Source organism: Rhea americana, unplaced genomic scaffold (assembly GCF_003343005.1).
Source record: "Rhea americana isolate MKP2758 unplaced genomic scaffold, rheAme1 scaffold_181, whole genome shotgun sequence".
Classification (NCBI taxonomy): domain Eukaryota; kingdom Metazoa; phylum Chordata; class Aves; order Rheiformes; family Rheidae; genus Rhea; species Rhea americana.
Genome location: NW_028185939.1, coordinates 1,534,408 through 1,553,842, shown reverse-complemented (window position 1 = coordinate 1,553,842; position 19,435 = coordinate 1,534,408). Strand labels below are relative to the sequence as shown.

The window sequence follows — 19,435 nt, the reverse complement described above, 5'->3', positions numbered from 1 at the left end:
GGGTGCAGGGAAAAGCCCTGGGTGCAGGAGGGAGCCTGGGTGCAGGGGGAGCCCTGGGTGCAGGAGGAAGATCTGGGGTGCAGGGGGAGCCCTGGGGTGCAGGAGGAAGCTCTGGGGTGCAGGGGGAGCCCTGGGGTGCAGGAGGAAGCTGTGGGGTGCAGGGGGAGCCCTGGGTGCAGGGAAAAGCCCTGGGTGCAGGAGGAAGCTGTGGGGCACAGGGGGAGCTCTGGGTGCAGGGAAAAGCCCTGGGGTGCAGGAGGAAGCCCTGGGGCGCAGGGGGGAGCTGCACCCTCTCTTGCCCAGGGCTGAGCGCAAGCACCGGGGCCAAGCGCCGGCCTCGGCGAGCACGGCAGGGCGCCCCGTGGTGCCGTGGCGCTGCCAGGCCCCGGCTCGTCCCTGTCTGCRGGACACGGGTGAGGATCCCGGTGCCCTGGGACACTTCGCCCAGGGGTGCTCGTCTCCCCGCAGCGATGCCGGACGGATCAGGGCTGAGCCGGGGCTGCCCACGCTCTCCTGCCCATGAGCCCATGCTGCAGGAGARCAGGAATTCGTGGGATAACAGCGCTTTTCCAAGGTGACCAGATGCAAGATCTGTCCCGGACCCTGTCGGAGCCCCCAGTGGGGACACGTCCCACCATGTCCCATCCGCAACCTGGCCCCGGAGTRGGGCGGACGGGCTGTCGGAGGGATCCGTCACGGACCCAGCTGCCAGATCCGGCTCCTGGCAGCAAAATCGCCCTCACCCCCCTGCCGCCGGGCAGAGCCGGAGTAGCCGGAGGGCCGGGATGCGCCTGCCCCCCAGGTGCCCCCCGTCCCCTGCCGCCACTGTGCTGGTACCTCCGGGCGCTGGTCGTCGTCTCGGAGGAAGATCTGCTGCTTTTTGGCGATGGTGGTGGTGCGGTAGAAATCCACCAGCTCGTTGAGGGAGTTGAACTTTTCCTCCCAGAGGAAATATTTGCCGTTCTGCTCCCTGAGCACCTTGAAGTGCTGGACGTGCCTCCCGTAGCTGCGGGCGGAGACGGGCCGTCACCCCGCGGGCCGGGGCGCTCGCGGCGGGAGACCGTGGCTGCGGGAAGGGTCTGGGGGCTGCCCCGCGGGCATGGGCAGCTGTGCCCGCCGGCAGCCCCACGCCGGGGGGTGCCGCCTGCGTCCCCTCCCTCCTCCTCCTCCTCCCGCTTCTGCCAAGAGCCAGTGCAGCGAGAGCTGCCGGTCTCAGCCCGCCCTGGCACGCGCTGGGAGCAGGAGGCGACGGCCGGGCCTGGGCTCCTGGCCGCTTTCCCCGCGTGCCGGTGCCCCCTCGGGCTGCGGCGTGTGCCAGGGCCGGGGGTCCCGGTGCAGCCGGGCTCTGCGGGGTTGGTGCCCCTGCCACCAGGCCCCGGGGCAGGGGCGGGGAGCGGCCGCGCTCCTGACGGTGGAGAACCTCCTTCAACGCTTAATTAGAGATCAGCAGCGTGAGAAAGAGCCCGGCTGGCCGGGGGCCGGCTCCTTCCGCCTGGCGGGGAAGGGGCAGCGAGGGGGCGAGAGGCCCCGGGGCCAGGCACGGCCGGCGCGCATGCACGTGCAGCGCCGTGCACCCAGGCGCAGAGCTACGGCGGGTGGGGGGCACCCTGGGGTGTCCCAGCCCTCGGCCCTGGTGACGCCAAGGGCAGTTGGCTCCGCTCTGCCCCGTCCGAGCCGCGTCCCCCGGCTGCGTTTGCTCCCTGGGCCCTGGGGGCTCCGCGTGCCCCCGTCCCTTGGCGCTCCCGCGGCGGGGCCAGCCGGAGCATCCCGCTCGCCCCGCGCCACCCGCATCCCACTTACTTGACGGAGATGGAGAACTCGCCCGGGGCGCTCTCGCTCTCGCGGATGAGGAAGGCTCCCAGGTGCTTGCGCTTGAGGAGCAKCTCCTCCGCCAAGTGCCGGGAGATCCTGCCCGCATACCACCTGCGCGGACGCCCCGCGTCAGCCCGGCCCCGCGCCGGCGGGAGTCTTCCCGGGCAGTGGGCCAGGACGTCCCGCGGCGGGACGGTACTTACGGGTGAGGCTTGACCTTGATGTAGTTCTTGGGGACGAAGCCTTCGCAGCCGTACAGCTCGGCCTTGTACCAGTTCTGGTCATCTTCCATGTTGAGGATCTAGGTGGGAGAGGAGCCGGCATCACCCGGCAGCCATCCCCCTGCAAGGGGGGAGGGGGGGTCACATGCATTGACCGCCCCGTGTCCCCCCGGCCCAAAACCTGTGCCACGGGGGACTCTGCGAGCGGTTTGCAGAAGCCGCGGTTCCACGGGCTGTGCTTATCGCCGGCGCTGGCTGCCAAGGGACGCCTGCCCTTCGCCCCAGCGTGCCGGTGGTGCAAAGCGGGTTATGTGCCCCAGCAGCCGGGGATGCCACAGGCACCAGCCCTGTGCCCCGGGCACCGCGTCCCCCCCCTCCCCCCGGGGGCATCCGGAGCCCGGGGCAGAGCACAGGCGGCGGTGCGAGGAAACCAGCGCTGCGTTTGCCACGAGAGGAAGCGTCCCCGCGCGAGCAGCCGGGCTGACGCCCACTTCCGCGCGGCGCTGCTTTCCCGGCCTCCCACGCAGGGGCCCGTGCAGCCGGTACAGCTGTGCAAACAGGATCCGAAACCCCCGGGGTGCCGCTGCTGCAAAACCCCGGCGGCTGCGGGGAAAACACCCCGGGGAGGCAGAGCCAGGCTGTGCACAGTGGGTTCGGGGCGCCGGGCCGGGCCCTCGCGCACCCTGGGGCCGCAGGGCGCTGCCGGGGTCCCGCTCTCTGCCAGCCTGGCACGGCCTCCCCCACCCCCCTTGCAGAACTGCAGACCCACGGGGATGTTTCGTGGCTCCCTGAAGCTTTTGGGGAAGCTGGGTCAGTGTCCGAGAGCCCGTCCGGAGCCCAGCGCCTGGTCTGGTGCTCAGGTGCAGCCTCCTTGCTGCAGCCTCCCGAACGCCCTTCGTGCCTCCGCGGAGGAGAAGGGCTTTGGCCCTGGCAGGGAACGGCTGGTGCCGCTGGCCCCATTCGTGCAGCTGGGGGTCTGGAGCCACCGGGCGCTCGCGGCGAAGGCAATCCCTGCCGGCTGCGGCTCGGGCTCCGGCCACGGGGAAGGAGTCAGGTCTGGAGGCACCACAGGGGTTGGATGGAGCCCACATCCCTGCGCATCCCTGTGCATCCTCGTGTGCCTGTGCAKCCCCACGTCCCTGCACGTTCYCATWTCCCTGCACATCYCCATGTCCCTGCACATCCCCGTGTCCATGAGCATCCCTGCACATCCCCATGTCYCTGTGCATTCCCACATCCCTGCTCATCCTTGTATTCCTGTGCATTCCTGCATCCCTGTGTCCCCCATGTCCCTGCTCATCCTCACATCCCTGCTCATCCCTGTGTCCCTGCGCATCCCTGCATTCCTGCTCATCCCCGCATCCCTGCTCATCCCCACATCCCTGCACATCCTCGTATTCCTGTGCATCCCCGTGTCCCTGCACATCCCCATATTCCTGCTCATCCCCATGTCCCTGCACATCCCCGTGTCCCTGTGCATCCCTGTGTCCTTCCAAGCTGAGGCCCGGCAGTGCATAYGGCTTGGTGAAACCGTCTGGGTGGTGGGTGGTGAGCGGGGACCTGGCGAGAGACGCGGCCAGCAGTGCAGTGAGCGGTGCCCCTCATCACTGCCAGTGCTGCCCCATACCCCAAAACCCTCTGAGATGCCTCTGCCCCCCCGAGAGAAAACCCCGGAGAGGCGGCAAAGCCGGGCGCGAGGAAGGCGCCGGCGTGGAGCYGTGCCGGTGCCGCCCTGGCCCCCGAAGCAGCGGCGTCCGTACCTTCAGGGTGTCCCCTTTGCGGAAGGGCAGCTCGTCCTTCTCCGTCGCCTGGAAGCTGTACAGAGCCACCGACTCCATGGCGGGGCGGCGGGCCGCGGGCCGCCCCGGGGGCCGGCGGGCGCTGGGCTTCCTGCTGCTCCTCCGTGGGGCAGGAAGCCGGGCGGATGTCGGCGCGCGGCCGGCGGCGGGGCCCCGCGGGGCGCACGGCTGGCCAGACGTGCCGCGCGCCCCGCGGGGGCGGAGAGCCCCGCCGGGCCGCCCGGCCCCGCCGACACCCGCTGCGCTCCGCTCCGCTTCCTTACGGGGTGGCGAGACCCGCCGGGGGCGGCCGCGGCTCCGCCGGCTCTCGCAGGCGCCGGGTGCYGAGGTTGCAACCTCGCGCGCACGCCGGGGCCGGGGCTCCGGAGGAAAAATGCGGCGGACGTTGCCATGCTTTGCTGCAAGGAATGAAACCCGGGACGGCTGTGGGTCAACCCCGCCGAAAGGGACTCAGGCAGTGAGGAGGAGGAGGAGGAGGAGGAGGAAGAGGCTGCCGCCGCCGTCCGCCCCGCAGAAGGGATGAGCTGCTGGCATTCGCCCCTCATCGTGACCCTATTTAACGTGCGTTGGAGAAGCGAATGCCCCGTAACACCCACCCCGGGACCGTTGCTGGGTCCCAGGGACCCGCCTGTCCCCAGGAAGCCCCTCGGGAAGCGGAGCCGAGCCCGGGAGGAGGACGGAGGGCAGGCGAGGCCGTGGGACCGGGCTCGGCACGCGCACCCGCGGCACGACGAGGCCGGGGCTCAGCGACTCTCGGTGGCCGCTGCTGCCCTGGTGAGGCTCGGCGATTGCAGCGGGGAAGATTTCCGTGTCGGGCGAGTTTCCTCGGCTGCACAGGAGACAACCGGAGCCTGGAGACCCCCCCCCACCCTCCGCAGCGGAGCAGCACCTCCATCCCTGCGGCCGCCAGCGCAGCTCGGATGCCGCTGACCCGGCCCCGCGGCGCTGGGGCAGGCACGCACCCGCAGCGCCGGCGCGGGGCGACGCTCCCCGGCCCCGCTCCTCCGCCCGGGGAACGAAAGCAAACACCTAAAAGCAGAGAGGGACACGGGCCGGAGACGGATCCTTCCTAGAGGGTGCAGCGCAGCCCTCCTTTTCCTCGGGTTTCTCTCGTTCGCCCGCTCCCAGCACACAGCATCAGGACTCAGGACCGGAGCAGGATGGGGTCATGCCAGCAGATGGCAGCAGCATGCAGGGGGACACTGGGGACACTGGGGACACTGGGGACACGGCGGGGGGACAGTGTCCCGCGGGCACAGGCCCTCCCGCCTCCCTCCGTCCCTCTCCCAGCCTTGGCGGGGACGGTTGCCCCCAGCCCTGGGGTCCCGCCGCTCCCTCGTGCGCGGGGTGCAACCGAGGTGCGCGCAGCAGCGAGCGGCTCGGGGCAGCCCGGGGTGCTCGGGCCCGGGCCGGCCGGCGGGCACCTTTTCCCGGAGCCCTTAATTCCTGCCTCTTGGCTCCCCAGGCGTTTTGCCCACCGCCAAGACGGGTTAGTGAGATCCTTCGGGTCGGGAAGGGCCACGCGGCTCGCTCGCGGCTCATGCGCTGTCCCCGCTGCCGGCCGAGGGCAGGGGAGCAGCCCGGCGTCTAGGCTGAGCCCCCAGAGACTTCTGCGCCTTACGGAGTTTCTGTATTTTGTATAGAGGAAGAGCCTGTTCCCGCAGCTCGGCGAGAGCCAGGCGCCGAATCCACGTCCGGGGTGGGATCCCGGACGCGGGTGGGGGGCACGGCCGGGCTCTACGCCCGCTCGGCGCGGGGCCGGCAGCCCGGAGGCGCCGGCGGCCCTGCCTGCCGGGGGTCCCGCGGCGGGACGGAGCCCTTTGGGCCCCTCGCTTGGAGCAGCAGCCCCCGCGGCCGGGAGCGTTGCGGGACAGGGAGCGGAGGGCGCAGCCRGGGCTGGCGTCGCCCCCTCCCCTCCGCTCCGGCCGCCTCGCCTGCCGCCTTGCTCAATCCGCGCAGCCGGTTTCATCAACATCCTGTGTTTACCTGCCCGGCCGCACCATCGCCGGCGCGGGGAGGAAGAGGAGGGCAGGGAGCCTCTTCCCCTTCCGCTGCGRGCCGGGCGCGTTTTGTTAAGGAGGCGATCCCGACCCCGGCTCCCGGAGCCGCAGGCTGCTCCGGGCTCTGCCGGGAGACAGGGTGCCCTTCGGGGAGGAGGGGGGGTCTCGGGGCTGCCTTCGCCGGCTCCTACGCCAGGCCTGGAAGCCGGCGGGTGGCCGACGCCRGCCGCGCTCGTGTCCCGCCTGCGAGCCGCCGAGCGCCCGGCAGCCGCACGGATGCCCCCCGGTGCACCCCGCCTCCCCCTCCGCCGTGCACGGCCACGCACACAGCATCCCGCGGCGTCCCGCGGCCCCCCCACCCCTTCCACCGTGCCGGAAGGAAATCCACGGCACGACGTCACCCCGTGCCGGCGGAGACATCCCGGCGCGCCCATGCTGCTCCCCGCTCCGCGCGCACGCACGGCCGCGGACGCAGCCGCCGGGCAGCTGCTTTCGCCCCGTCGGGAAGGCAGCGCGGGCCCGCATGCCGCGGGGGCCGGGCCGGGGCGGCAGGAGAAGCGCAGAGGGTCTCCCGGCGCCGAGGGCGAGGGGCCAGCCCTGACCGAGCCCGGGGCGAGGTTGGCCCCCGGCCGCCTTCCGCGACAGCCTCCCCGGCTGCAAACCCGCGTGCGGGGCGCGACACACACGTAAAGGATCGGGCGGCTGGATCGGCACCCGGCGCCGCTGTCTTATCCCAACGCCTGCGCCCCGGCGGCGTGGTGCCCACGGTGCCGGCGGCACGGGACGTCGCGGGCACCGTCACCGCTCCGGCTCGGGCCTCCCGGAGGAAGCGGGAGCCCCCGGGAGGCCCCACGCACGGAGGGAGCAATGTCCTGGGCTAGAAAACGCCACGTCAGTGCATGCGAAACAGGGTTTCGGAGTCAGCACTTCCCCCCAGGGCTGCAGCAGAGCTAAGCTGGTATCTTCTGAGCACCCAGCTTGTTCTTGCACACAGCGTTATTTCTCTGCAAACCCCAACCCGCAGCGAGGAGCCTGCGTCACCGCTTAATTAAACCCAGATCTGCAGGGAAAGGGTGGTGATGAAGCAGGTCACCTCTGAAGAGCCCCATCAAGGTGGGGTGTTCAGTGTGCAGGCCGGGCTGGAAGTTGGAGCCAGCCTTCTGGAAAAGGGTGAAATACTGTTTTGGTGGAGAGATTCCAGACACAAAGAGCTGGAGCTCCTGCCTCTAGGACACAAACACCAAGTGGTTCCTGCGAGCCTTGTGGGACTCGGTTTGGGGTTGATGGAGACATGCAGTGCTGGCGCCCGGCTCTGGGGACAGGCGCTGCCTCCGTTTTGGTTCASGGCATGGCTGTGGTGGACGTTCATACATGGATTCTTTGCAGGGAGGAAGGAGTTAACCATCAAAAGCCCACAGCAGCTGATGTCTATCAGCTCCCTGGGCCCTATAAAAGCAGATGGAAGTCACTAGTTGGGCTGAGTGGGTGGTGAGGAGGGGTGCTGGTGTTTTGGGTAGTGTCTCCTGGGGTCTGTGGTTCCCTGAGGTGGTTTCCTTTTGCAGCTTGCCCTTCTCTTTGGCCCTTGAGAAGAGCAGAGAGCCTTTTGGGGAAGCAGAAAAACCCATGCTGGCCCTGATGGTCCCACTCTGAAGAGYGGGACGGAGGTGAGGTGTCCTGCTGTCTGTATGGTGCTTCCCCCTGGCTGGCTGCAGCTCGCTTGCGTGTGACCTGGGCCCTGCAGGTTTGTCTGGAGTGGGTGGGTGCTTGCTGCCTGGCTGGCAGCAGATYGTGGTGCATGCTCCATGGCTGTGGGGTGCTGGCTCTTGTGCTCTGCCTGAGCATCTTGCTGTGGTTGCTGAAGTGTCTTGGGGTAACTCKGAGACCTGCTGCTGTCCTTAGCTGAGGGTTAGCCCTAATCTGCTTTAAGCTGTGTGAGTGGTGTCCTGTTGTGCTGGTTGAAAAAGCCTTGAAATGCTTTCTGCCACACCTGCTGAGCTCTGAGCTAGGCATCTCTCTTAAAGACACTTAAGAGATGATAACCTGCTAGGGTGCCTGGCCTCCACTCTTCCTCTGGTCTCAGACCCCCTCTGTGGATCTGGGGGGAGGTGAGGCCCCCATAGCACGTCACCTGTGTGGGCTTGGGGCTGCAGCAGGCACCTGAGCTGGGATGTCCCTGTTGCTTCCTGTGGGCCTGTTTGGAGCAGTCCCTGCATGTTGGGTTGGGAAACGACAGCGTCTGCAGTGTCGTGGTGGAGAGGGCTTGGCACTGCTTGGATTTGAATGGGATTGAGAGCAGRAGAGTCCCTTTAACTGGCACTCGACAGCTGAGCAAGGCACGGGGCTTGGGGGCAGAGGGTATTTGCCATCGGTGTTGGCGTGGAGGAAATCCCCTCTCCCAAAGGCGGCAGGGCAGAAGTGACCGGCCRTGGGCAGCAGGAGAGCTCTGTGGCTCCTTAAAAGAGCTCGGTTTAGGGGAGCAGAGTTTGGCCAGGTTCAGACCCAACCTGATACTCGAACAGGTTCTGCGAAGCTCCCCCCAACGGAGACCTCTGTTGTTTTTCTAGGCTTTGAAAGGGGGAAGAAAAACGCAACCAGGAAGCCCTGCAAAGCGGGCGGGGGTGGGTGGGGGGCCCRTGCTGTGGCTGCAGCGACTCCGTGGGAGGTCCCACTTCCGAGAACGAAGAGGATTTGGGGAGAAACGGGGAACGATCGCTTGCGAAGAGGGCGCTGCGCTCCCGAGCGGGGCGGCGGTCCGGACTCGGTTCCTGGCCGGTTAACAAAGAAGTTATTAATAACCAATTAAGCCAGCGCCGGCGTTGTGCCGGCCTCCGAGGTTCCTCCCGCAGGACGCGGCAGCCTCCCCTCCGAGGAGAGAGGGTGCGAGGGAGGACGGGGGCTCTCGCGGCCGGGGCCGAGGAGGAGGAGGAGGCTGCCCGCCCGCCCGCTGTTCCCGGGCTCCCGCGCAGCGGGGAGGAGGGGGACGGGCCGCTGGAGCGGGGCCCGCCGCGATAATTCACGGYGTGCCGGATGCGCTGCGCGACCCGCCAGGATCCGGGCGCTGTGCTCCTCCTGAAGCCGCCTATTCAGGGGGGAGATGGGGAAGACAAGAGGGAGGAAGCCGAGGGAAGACGGAGCACTGAAGCCTTCTGTTCGCCGCCGGCGACGGATGCAGGTGCAGCCGCGGCGGCCCTGGACGCTTCGGCTTCTTTGCGCCGCCTTTTCCTGAGGGCAAAGCGGAGGTGCTGGCGGAGGGACGGCCCCAGGCCGCGGCTCCCGGCCCCGCTCTCGCCCGCGTGCGTGGCCTCTGCTCCTGCGGAGCTGGGTGTCGAGGTGGGAGGCCTGCGCGGAGTCTCGGAGGGCTACAGCAGGGCTGAGCTCGCGCTCCCGTCTGCCCCGCACTGAAGCGTGATTGCCTTTCTTCCCCCAGCTGCCCATCTTCAGGAAATGCTGAGAAATTAAATGGTTTTTTTTTTCAAACCGTTGTCTGGCCCGTCACCAGCTTTGTCAGAAATTGGCCGACAGCCTCGCAGGCTACGGGGGYGTTTACGTGTGCGGCCGCGTGCTGGCCCTGCCCGTGCAGGGCCACGGCATCTGCTTCCCTTCAGAAAACGGAGCCGAACGCTGCCGCCCTTGCTTGTGGCACAGCCCTGTTTTATGCCATTTTCTTGTGCGGGTGCTTGTGCCTGCGCAAGGCATGAGCGAAGAGCGAGCGATTTCGGGATGCCACAATAAAACTGATGGATTCTTCCCTGGGGCTGTGCCGGGCAGTGATTTCTGATGCATCAGCTGTGGAAATCCAGGGTAATTTTGCTGAAGCCTTTCCATATATCTGCCTGTGTAGATGAGACCGGAATCCGGCCCGATGACTTTAAAGAAACRCATTTAGCTCCAAGATGCATGTTTTTGCCTTCTGCTGCTTTTAGCAAACATTACATGCAGCATTTGTACAAGGTGTTTCTTCATTTTAAATGAACAGTGTTTCTCTCTCTCTCTCTCTCTCTCTCTCTCTCTTTTTTTTTTTTTTTTTGCTTAGAAATGCTCCTGCAGTATTGGAAACYACAGCCTTCCTTTGGGCAAAGGAGCTCAGGAGACCCCTGGGCCTGCTGCAAAGGTGACGGYGCAGCTCCAGCAGCGCTTTCAGGCTGACTGATGTAAGGCACTGCCATTAGCACAGGTAATAAAAACCCTTTCTACGCAGATATATGTATGGTGTATGTATAGAGCCAATAYCTGTCTTAGTAAAATATGCTGTTACATATCCTTTTGTATTGATATAAAATATTCCCTTYGATACTCCCTTCAGCTTATCACAGAACAAGCATTGGAGACTTATTTTTTTCTTCCACACCTCCCTCCCCTCTCTCTCCCCCAGGCTGAGATGGGGGCTGCTGCTGCAGCCTTTTCTCCTAGACGTGACCCTCAGCTGGGTGAGCGGCTCCCTGGGTTTGGTGGGGAGCTCCTGGCTGAGTGACCCCCTTGGCTCCGGTCCCCAACCTGCTCGCCCGGGTACCGTTTGCTCGTTTTCCATGTCAGAGCGCCTTGCCAGCTCGGAGAGCAAACAGTCGGGCGGCAGCAGCATGCAAGCGTGTGTTGCAGCCACGTGTTGTCTTGTAGCGTTAATGTCACACGATGGTCTCCTGCCATGCTGGAGAAGTGTTTGGGAGGGCGCAGAGCTGAAGCGTGCTCCCAAACGTGGCCCGCTGAACCGCCCTGTCCCCGCTGCTGGTACAGCGACCGTGGTCTCTCTCCAGACTCACCAAGGAGCAGGGGGTTGAGGCACCGTAGGGAACCTCATTCCTTCCTCAGGCAAAATCCTGCTCTGGCTCCGAGTGGAGCAGACGGCTGYGTGCCAGTGGGGCTTCTTGCTGCCTGTTCCTGGCAGCACTGTGGGAGAAACCCCCCCCCCCAGGCTGTTTTTAGGGAGCAAGGTCTCCTAACCTGCCTGTAAATGGAGCATCAGGTTGGAGTTCATGGTACCAGCTTGGCTCCTGCCTGCCCGTGGYCTGGACTGGATGATGTGACTCAAATGTCTTTTAGCGCCTCTCCAGCTTGGGCACCAGTGTTGTGCCCCTCTGGAGCCTGGAGGGTTAACCCGAGGTCCATGGTCCAGGCCGATATTTCCTTGCTGCTCCCCCAGTTGGGATCAGCAGCGTAGCCTCCAGGGGTTTGCAGCTRCGCTGTTCTTGGCTCCCTAGGGCAGAGGCACTTACTGGTTCAGTAAATCATTTTAGCATGTATTTATATCTACCTGCATAGGACAGGCACCAAGCATCCCTGGGGCCTGAAGGCTTAGCAAGTACGTCACTGTCCAGGAGGCTTAGTTAGCCTCAAGGGTGTAAGAGATGCCAGCTAACGGAGAACCTGCTTTCGGAGGAACGCTGTGACTGCCCTGCTCAGGAAGGCTGCGACGCAGCACGCGGGGGCGGCTCTGGGGTGCAGAGCTGAGCGCTGGCACCCAGCATATGGGAATGTGAGAGCCTCTGCCCTGGTTAAAACCAAAGGTCTGCCCAGCCCAGAGTCCTGCCACCAGCCATGGTCAGCACTGAAAGCTTGAGGAAATGTATTAGGAACACGGGAACAGACGGGGATGTTTCCTTGTCGTGTTCTCCCAGGCCTCACGACCTGGGGCTTGGATGTTTCCCAAATCAGAGGTGTATGTTAAGATACACTTTTGAAAGAAGGCCTGTGAATGTCAGGAGCTCCGGTTGGTTTCCGGACTCCCCCTAGGCTCTGATCTCGGTGGGAAATGGGAGGCCCTGCCCTGCCCAGAGGCAAGATTCAGGAGCCTCCTGCTTCCCTCTCCTGATAACCAGGTGCAARCCGCAAAAGCGGAGGCAGACCCACTCCTTACCAAATGCCTCCAGTGAAGCACTGCAAGGGTAATAAGAGCAATGTGCACATRGTGCTTGCCTGGAAGCATCCCTCAATTCTCTTTTGAGGGTCAGACTGGTGGCTTCGGCAGAGGAAGTCACTTGTAAAACACAGCCTTTGCTTTCCAAGCGGTTAGGATCCTTCCAAGTGTAAAGCGCRTTCAGGCCTAGCTAGGCAGGTGTCRTGAGCTTTTCTTCCAGCCTGGTGGTGACTGATGTGGGATTTTCAACAAGTGAGGCAGTTCAGGCTTACTTGGCTTTTGCTCTTACTGATTGAATTATTCAGCTTCTGCATCCTGATGAAGGCTGTCTTTCAATAYAGCTTAAAGATCTGTTGTGGCTGTAATGTCTTGCACCTCCACGCCAACRTGCTCAGAGTGACGTGCAAGGATAAAAAGAGGCTTCTGGAGGGACAGAGGAAACTTGCTGCCTTTAGCAACTTGCTTTGCAATTATATTTGAGTACGGTTGTGGCTATTGTGGTTTGTGCCCCAGAAGAGGGCTGTGCGCAGCCKGTTCCCAGCAGTACTGATGTTTGCCTTTCACATTTGTTGATCACAGATCTTTGATTTTAAAGATCAGAAGGAAGCCGGTTCCTTTAACTTCTAATGTTCACAAGGTCAGGGAGCAATCCTATAGTTCTCCACTTCATTCACTTCATGAGAATGTGGAAGCTCGTGGGAGTATTAATTATGGCCAATTATAACCTGCTTGACCAGCCACAAAACTCAAATGGCTGCTGAAACTTGCTGTCCTAGGAAAAAAAGGATTTTTCTTCAAGGCTGATCTCAGCTGAGGGAGCCTTATGGTTTTGAGGAGCCTGCCGAACCATCGCTCCRCAGGCCTGAGCCGCACAGCGGCTTGGTCAAATAAAGTGCTACAACCGAACGTGTTCCTGAGAGTATCTCGCCTGCGGTGCTGTGCAGTTTGTGTTTGCCTAGTGAAGTCCTGATGCCTTGTCATGAATCTCTTCCAGCCCAGCTGGTGATTTTTTTTCTTTTTAAATCTGCTTGTTGATTACATAGGGGCCATGTGTTTGCAGTTTAGTTTTTGTGTGATGAAAACACCTGGGAAGCCCTGTCAAGGATGAGATTTTTTTTTTTTGTGGTAGGCCAGCAGCAACAAACTGGGAGTTGTGACCACAAATACAGATATGAAAGTTGCAACTGGATTTGTGAGCCTGGGAACTGAGGAAGTCAGATGCAGAAGTGGGAATCAAAGCTAAACACTGGCCAAGTAACAGTGACTGTGCTGGGCGCTCTGCAAAACAGACACCCCTCTGTTTTTCATCAGTCCAGAGAAAAACTACCAGCTTTTCAGCAGTGCTGTGATGATCAGTGGGCATCTAGCTGTAACCCAGGGASTTGCCTTTTAAACCATGGGTTTAAAACCAGCTCAAAATGCCAGCAGCTTGAGGTAGTCTTTGCTACTSTGACAACACAGACATTTCTGAGCAAAAAGTGGCTGCAGATATACAGCTCAGTTCCTGGGGTTATAAGCAGATGTGGGGCTCTCTAAAGAGCATGTGCTACCAGACCTTATTTAATGTAAGGTGCTCTGGGAGAGGAGCACGTACAAAGGAAGCTCCTGTGGACCAACCAAGTGTCCTAGTTTATGAGCACAACCCTCTTGTGATAATGCTAATTTCAGTCATGTTGCCCCTAAATCACTAGGCCAGTCTCCAGCCAGGAGCAGGAGAGGAGACTGATTTCTAGATGATGCTATGATGCCAGGAGTACAGTTCCTTCTGCTCAGCTGCCATTTTTCTCATCCTCAATCAGCCTTATGGGGTGGTTTCTTTCAAGGTGAGAAACACCTGGGAGGAGTGAGGATAATCCTTGGACATGTGAGGTCCTTGCACAACAACACAAGTCATCCTGCTGTTTGTCTATTATTACAAAGCCTGGATTGGTCTCAGGATGGGCCCAGGGCAAAAGGGAGGGCCTGACTCCTTGTGTGACATTCTTTGGGTGGCTGAAGGAAYGATAAAGAGGAACTCTGAAGGGTGATGACTATCGATTCCTTCCTGGCAGGAAGTTTTTGCAGCCTGGCAAGAAGGAAGTCAAGAAAGGATAGTGCAAACTGTACCAACCATAAGGGAATCCTTGTTCTCCAGCATAAAGTTAAAGGCTCTGAGTTGGTGACTTGCTCTGCAGAACCGGGTGGTTACACCAAATGAGACCATCTTTGCTACAAATACTCTGGGTCCGAGTTTGCCACTCGTAACTGCAGAGTCCTAATGTGCAAGCGCTTCCAGCCTGGGAACAGGCAGCAAAGCCAGGCCCTTTAGTTCCAATACAGAATCACAGAATGGTTGAGGTTGGAAGGGACCTCTGGAGATCATCTAGTCCAACTCTCCTGCTCAAGCAGGCTCACCTAGAGTGTGTTAGGCAGGATCATGTCCAAGCAGGTTTTGKAGTCTCCTTCCCTAGAGATATTCACAACTTCTGTGGCCAACCTGTTCCAGTGCTCTATCACTCTCTCAGGAAAGAAGTTTTTCCTTATATTCATGTGGAACTTCCTGTGTTTCAGTTTTTGCCCATTACGTCTTGTCCTGTAGCTTGGCACCACTGAAAAGAGTCTGGCCTCATCCTCTTAACACTCTCCCTTCAAGGTATTTGTAGACATTGATAAGATCCCCTCTCAGTCTGATTTTTACACTGACACTGATTTTAGTCTTATTAAAAAGGGGGAAAAAAAAGAAAACCCCTCCCTGCCATGGAGTGGTATCCTGCAGTGGTCTTGTCCCTTCCTTTCTGCTGACGTGGGTGCTCATCTGACCTTTAGGTGAGCTGGTTCAAGGAGCTAAACTGGCTGAAAAGGCACCGCCACCCCACCTTAAAAAAAAAAAAAAAAAAAAAAAAGYTACTAGTTTCCACAACAGATTGTATAAGCCAGTGTTGATGGTAGGGAGGAAATGGGAACGGGTGGCTGGGGTGGTGGAGGAAGGGCAGAAGCCACAACACCCTGACTTAGGTCAATTAGAACTGCTGTGGAATTTCACCTTAGGCTTCAGTGGGAGTTAATGTAAGCAACACAGTAGCCCTGGCTGCTCAGTGTGGCACAGGGAGAAACTGCTCCCGCAGAGCAGTAAGGAGAAMGGAATGAGGGAAGGTGCCCACAGATGAGACAGTCTCTAACTTCTAAAGAAACCCAACACTGGGTAATTACTCGAACTAAGCACATTTCAAACATCACCGCCTCTTACGCTGTCAGTGCATGTTTGTTTTGAGAAAACAGAATGTGCTAGCGCTGCATTCTCTCACCTCTTTCCATGAATCTGCTAATGTGGTCAGAAAGAGACTGTTTTGAAAGCTGATATTACAGGCATTTTAATTTTGAACTYGTCAAAATGAGCATTTGCATAGGAAACATCTACAAGTTTGTTTGCATCACAAACGAAACTAAAATCCTTGTGCAGGATGTAAACACGATCCAGTATGATTACGGCTTGGGTTGACTCCAGCTGAAATTAGGCACAAATTTAGTGGGCTATACTCTCCCCCATTCACCTTATTTCTGATTTTCCTTCTGCAACTGCATTTATATAAAAATGTGTAATAAAGAAATTGTCAATTAACCTAAGCCAAACTAAATCCGATACAAACTAAACTTTTATTTTGGTTTCTCTAGGTTTGTATACAAATTGTGTACCTGCAGTCTGGATGCAGACCCTGTGGACCCATGTGTCTAATCAAAGCAGACAACAGCRCAATTCAGACCTTGCATATTTCAATGAAATATTCATAAGTCCAGGAGGGAGTAAACTGGAGCAAACATCGCTTCATATGAATCTGAATATATTCCGTATCCCTCTCAGCAACACGTAGATAGCTCAGAAAATTCAGAAGGCAGCTTCCGCACATCAAAAAAAAAATCCTGCTGCTTTGGCTCTAAGGGCAATAATGATTGCATTTGCCCATGTTCACATTATTGTCTCACTTCTCATTTAATCAATAAATTTCCAAAATTGGGCAGTTTAGGGCTTAATTCTTTATTTACCCCACGTGGAAGCATGTGACTTTCTAGAGAGACTGAGGAGCGCCAGCTCTCACTGGAGGCAGCGTGAGTGGACGGTGTCCAGCTTCTTGATAAATGAGGCAGGTTCTCACGTAGCTACTTAACATGGACTTAAGTGCTGAACATTAAAAACACCCTCATCGCATGATGTTAGTCTCTATTTTTAAATTGATTCCTTTGAAGACCTATAGGTTAGGAAAGGGAAGAAAAATTGGTTAGGGAGCGAAAACGACTGTGATTTAGAGATTGAATTGCRTACAGCTAGAGCCATGCATCAGTATAATGAGATTCAGTCTTGTTTGGTTACAAGGACTGGAGACAGAAGCAGAAAATGCGATCCACCGAGGCAGCTCTCAGGAAATGAGAAACAATAGAGTGCGGAAATCAAATTTCAAACTGCAGGGATATATTTATCAATTTTGCAGAGATTTTTGTGCAGCTTTTTCTGTATTTTTTTTTCGGTCAGCCGGCATATGGCCAGAGGATTAGATCGCTGTAAAGCGCTGTTGCTTGTGACCTATTTGTTAACGCGGGGCTGGGGTCAGGGAGAAGAGGCGAACGCACTGGGCACTGCGCGGCGCTTTTCAAGTGCTGCTCCTGTTGTCAGTCACACCACGGCCAGGCACTTGGAACAAACTCATTAGCTAATTAGTGGTGCGCTCGGCCCCACGTGGCGGTAGTTGCTGTGTGGGCGATATTCGCGTTACGGCTGTGGAACAGGCCCTCCTGGGGCTTCCYGGCAGCCGCTCTCCGCTAGGTTAGTCGGGAGGGCGGCCGCGGCGGGGCAGAGCCGGGAGAGGCTGCGCCTGCCTCGCCGCAGCCGGCGGGGTCGCTTGCACGCCAGACGTAGCGCCGCAGCTCCTCTCCTTATCCTTCTGCTCCTCGCSACGCAAAGGCCCTTCGCTCCCGTTCTCGGGCTGTGCTGCCTCCATCTGCTTTCTCCGTGCGGACTGCTCTGCTGCGGTAACAGTTACTGGGGAGACGCCGTGGTTATCGGCTTCTGGTGCTGAACTGGTTTTGCAAATAATGGCCTTGAACTCTGGCTCTGCCAACACAGCTGAAATGTTGTGAGCTGTGGAGTATTTGATAGTGTCATGGGTCAACATCCAAGGCGTGGTGCAGCCTGCTTGAAAGAAGGACTGGGAAGCACTGGGATGGAAAGTTTTYGATGCTAGCTCCTGGGTTAAAAATCACGGGAGCGATAGCAGTGGTTGCTGTTGCTAATATCCCATGAGAGACACAGGTCCACATGCAATGGATCTGCTCGTCCTGGATGTGTCCTCAAGGGACCACCTCAGGGGAGCCTGGCTCAGTCTCTGCTGGTGCAGCTCCATCGATCAGGTACCTGAGCAGTGCAGCAACACCACCACAACTTGAGGTGTTAACAGAGGTTTAAGAAAAAAAAATGTAGTTTTACTTGGGTGCCTTGTTTTGCTTATTAACCTGATCTGAGGCTTGACTGGGTTAATAGAAAATATGATTTAATTGTTACAGGTATGCCAGCTGTAGGAGTTCTTCGCTGGGTTAGTTTATTTGTGGCTGGGTTAGTTTATTTGTGCGCTTACACTGTAGACAGTGCCCCACCTGGGACTGACCTGGAAATTAAGTTCCCACTTGTTTCTGAGAGCTGTCTGTGCAGGCCTGGAAAGAAGCTTCCAGGGGTGGGAGGTGGAAGAGAAGGCAGCAGGAACAATCTTTTCTTCATGTTTTATTTTAAACAAGAACTTTCTTCTTGTTCTTTAGAGCTGTCAGCACCTAATCACTAGTATGAATGAACATGCACAGAAAAATTAGGTTTCCATAGATGCCAGTATTCAGCCTTCATTTGTCCATTGCTGTTTTTTCTGAAGAAAAGAGGGAAGTATTCTTTCAGGTCTTGCTGATGGTGTCACAGCTAGCAGCAGAAAACTTGAATTCCTAACTACCAGATGGTATTCAAAGCATTTGAACTTACAGCATCTCTAAACAAGCGGCTTTTAATGCAGCTTACTCTCTGCGTGTTTCACTGTAGTCCATGTTCGTGTGTGTTTAAAACTCGATCCATCTCACATTGTGGTCAATAGGAATTTTGCTATTGACTCCAAGGGAAAAAGGGCTGGGCTGTAATTTGCAGTGCCTGGCTTGACCTTTCTTTCACTTGAAAAGCAATACTCTGTAAACTGGGTATTGCTCCAAGTTTCTTTTCTTTTGCTATGTTACAATAAGGCAATATTCCTGGGGAACTGGAGGTTTAAATAACCATTGGCACTACCTGGAGCCAGCCGTAATACAAGCAGAGTTCTGCTAGCAAGCTTCTCTCCTGACCTGCATCAACCCAAACTCTCCCCTGAACATAGATGTCCCATTTCCTTGAATTGTCTCACGTCTCACTTTTTTTTTTTTTTTTTAATGGGAGCAAATATTCAAAGAAAACGATAATGAGACCACTAACCTCTTTCAACCTGTGATCTTGGACACGGATTTAGCCATTATTCCAAAAGGGGAAGGACATATGCTCCAACCCACCCAGACTGCCTGGCTCCCTCTGTTAAGTTCATATCTAGATGACCGCAGATGTGCCTTGTGCATGTCTCTAGTGAGCTCCCCGTACAATAATCAAGTGCAGTGACCATAAAGGTCTCTCACTGCAGGTCCATTAACATAAGCTCCCTACTGTGATTCTGAAGTGTCCCCAGATGCGTAAATGCCATTATTTTGTATTGACTAATTCAGCATCAGGAGGGGGATGGGAAATGGGGGAAAAGAACAGGAAACAACACAGCGCACAGCTTCAAAAGGGCTGTTTTAGATGATRTGAGTCATCTGGAGGCCTGGTAACCCACCTTGGGCCATGCCCTTTGGGGGACAGTACCTCCTTCTGTAGTGCAGGACTTCCCCAACCCAAATAAATTTTCCTCTTTGAAAAAATAAACGAGGAGGTGCGCTTCCTTCTGCTTTCCAAAGTCTTTTGGTGTTTTTCTGCTGCTTCTCTCCAGCAAAATGTTGCGATCAGGCCCCCAACGGGGGGGACCAGTCACCAAAACTSCTCCAAACGCGTGACCTGGGCCGCCCCGGCAGTCCGAGGCTGCCTCTTCCCCCGCGAGCTGGCAGACGCCCGCCGGAGACCCAGCGTATCTCAGTTCACGCAGCGCGCCGATAAGAGCCGGGCCGTCCTTGCGTGCTTGTGGCGTCCAGAAATAGCTCCTCTGACCTTCCGTTCCCAAAACACGGGTCGCTCGCCCAGGAGGCTCCAGGAGGGCTGGACACGGAGCGCGGGCCTGTTCCGGGCTGTGTGTTAGTGTGGGGGGGGGAGGCATTTTTTGTCTTATTTCCCACTTCTGGCGCAGGCCTCGCTTTCCAGCCCGGCTCAGGTACGGCCCGTACGGCTCACGCCGCCGCCGCGCTCCACGTTGTTCGCCTCCCGGCGCCCGCGCGAGCCGGTCCCGGCGCGGGGCCGGCCGAAGGCGCGCGGCGCGGAGAGCGGCCCCGCGGCAGGTCCCCTCCCCGCCAGCTTTCCGCGTCCCTCGTGGAAAGCCACGGCGAAGCGGGGCGTCAGGCCGCCGCGCCCGAAGGAAACATCTGCTCTTAAGAACAGGAACTAGCGCGAAGGCAGCGCTCGGCCTCGCGCCGGATGAGGCCGCGGCGAGGCCCTGGGGGAACCGGCAGCGTTTCGGGGAGCTCTCCCCCACCGCGGGGCAGCGGCGAGCGACGAGGGAGGAGGCCGCGGCCGCGCTC

General features: G+C 58.9%; 4 protein-coding genes across 7 annotated transcripts in view; 3 read left to right on the top strand and 1 right to left on the bottom strand.

Moving 5' to 3' along the window:
• Positions 1–523, top strand: part of LOC146597548 (sodium/mannose cotransporter SLC5A10-like) — a 19,186-nt gene extending 18,663 nt beyond the window's left edge. The window contains exon 6 of the mRNA XM_085301989.1: positions 469–523. Within this exon, the coding sequence (XP_085158115.1) occupies positions 469–523 (55 nt within the window). The remainder of the gene's footprint in view (positions 1–468) is intronic.
• The window catches only part of LOC146597546 (sodium/mannose cotransporter SLC5A10-like), a 44,841-nt gene extending 29,169 nt beyond the window's left edge, over positions 1–15,672 (top strand). Inside the window, exons 3-5 of one of the 3 annotated variants that reach the window (XR_014895481.1) lie at positions 7,395–7,496; positions 9,866–10,006; positions 15,335–15,672. Coding sequence is in view for 1 of the 3 variants with exons in the window: in XM_085301971.1 (XP_085158097.1) it covers positions 7,395–7,468 (74 nt within the window). In the remaining 2 variants the exon portion in view is untranslated. Of the gene's footprint in view, positions 1–7,394; positions 7,497–8,396; positions 8,412–8,796; positions 9,005–9,865; positions 10,007–15,334 lie in introns of those variants that run through there. The other 2 variants (XR_014895482.1, XM_085301971.1) reach the window with 2 other exon arrangements.
• LOC146597547 (GRB2-related adapter protein-like) lies at positions 694–6,003 on the bottom strand. Its single transcript, XM_085301899.1, has 6 exons — positions 5,819–6,003; positions 4,096–4,230; positions 3,794–3,932; positions 2,016–2,113; positions 1,801–1,923; positions 694–1,006 (listed from the first exon to the last, which is right to left on the bottom strand). The coding sequence occupies exons 1-6, from the start codon at positions 5,833–5,835 to the stop codon at positions 694–696; spliced, it is 825 nt and encodes a 274-aa protein (XP_085158025.1). The 5' UTR covers positions 5,836–6,003.
• A 3,319-nt stretch (positions 15,673–18,991) lies between the features above and the next one.
• EPN2 (epsin 2) overlaps positions 18,992–19,435 on the top strand; it is a 48,836-nt gene continuing 48,392 nt past the window's right edge. For both annotated transcript variants that reach the window (XM_085301966.1, XM_085301964.1), the window contains exon 1: positions 18,992–19,071. The gene's annotated coding sequence lies outside the window, so the exon portion shown is untranslated. The remainder of the gene's footprint in view (positions 19,072–19,435) is intronic.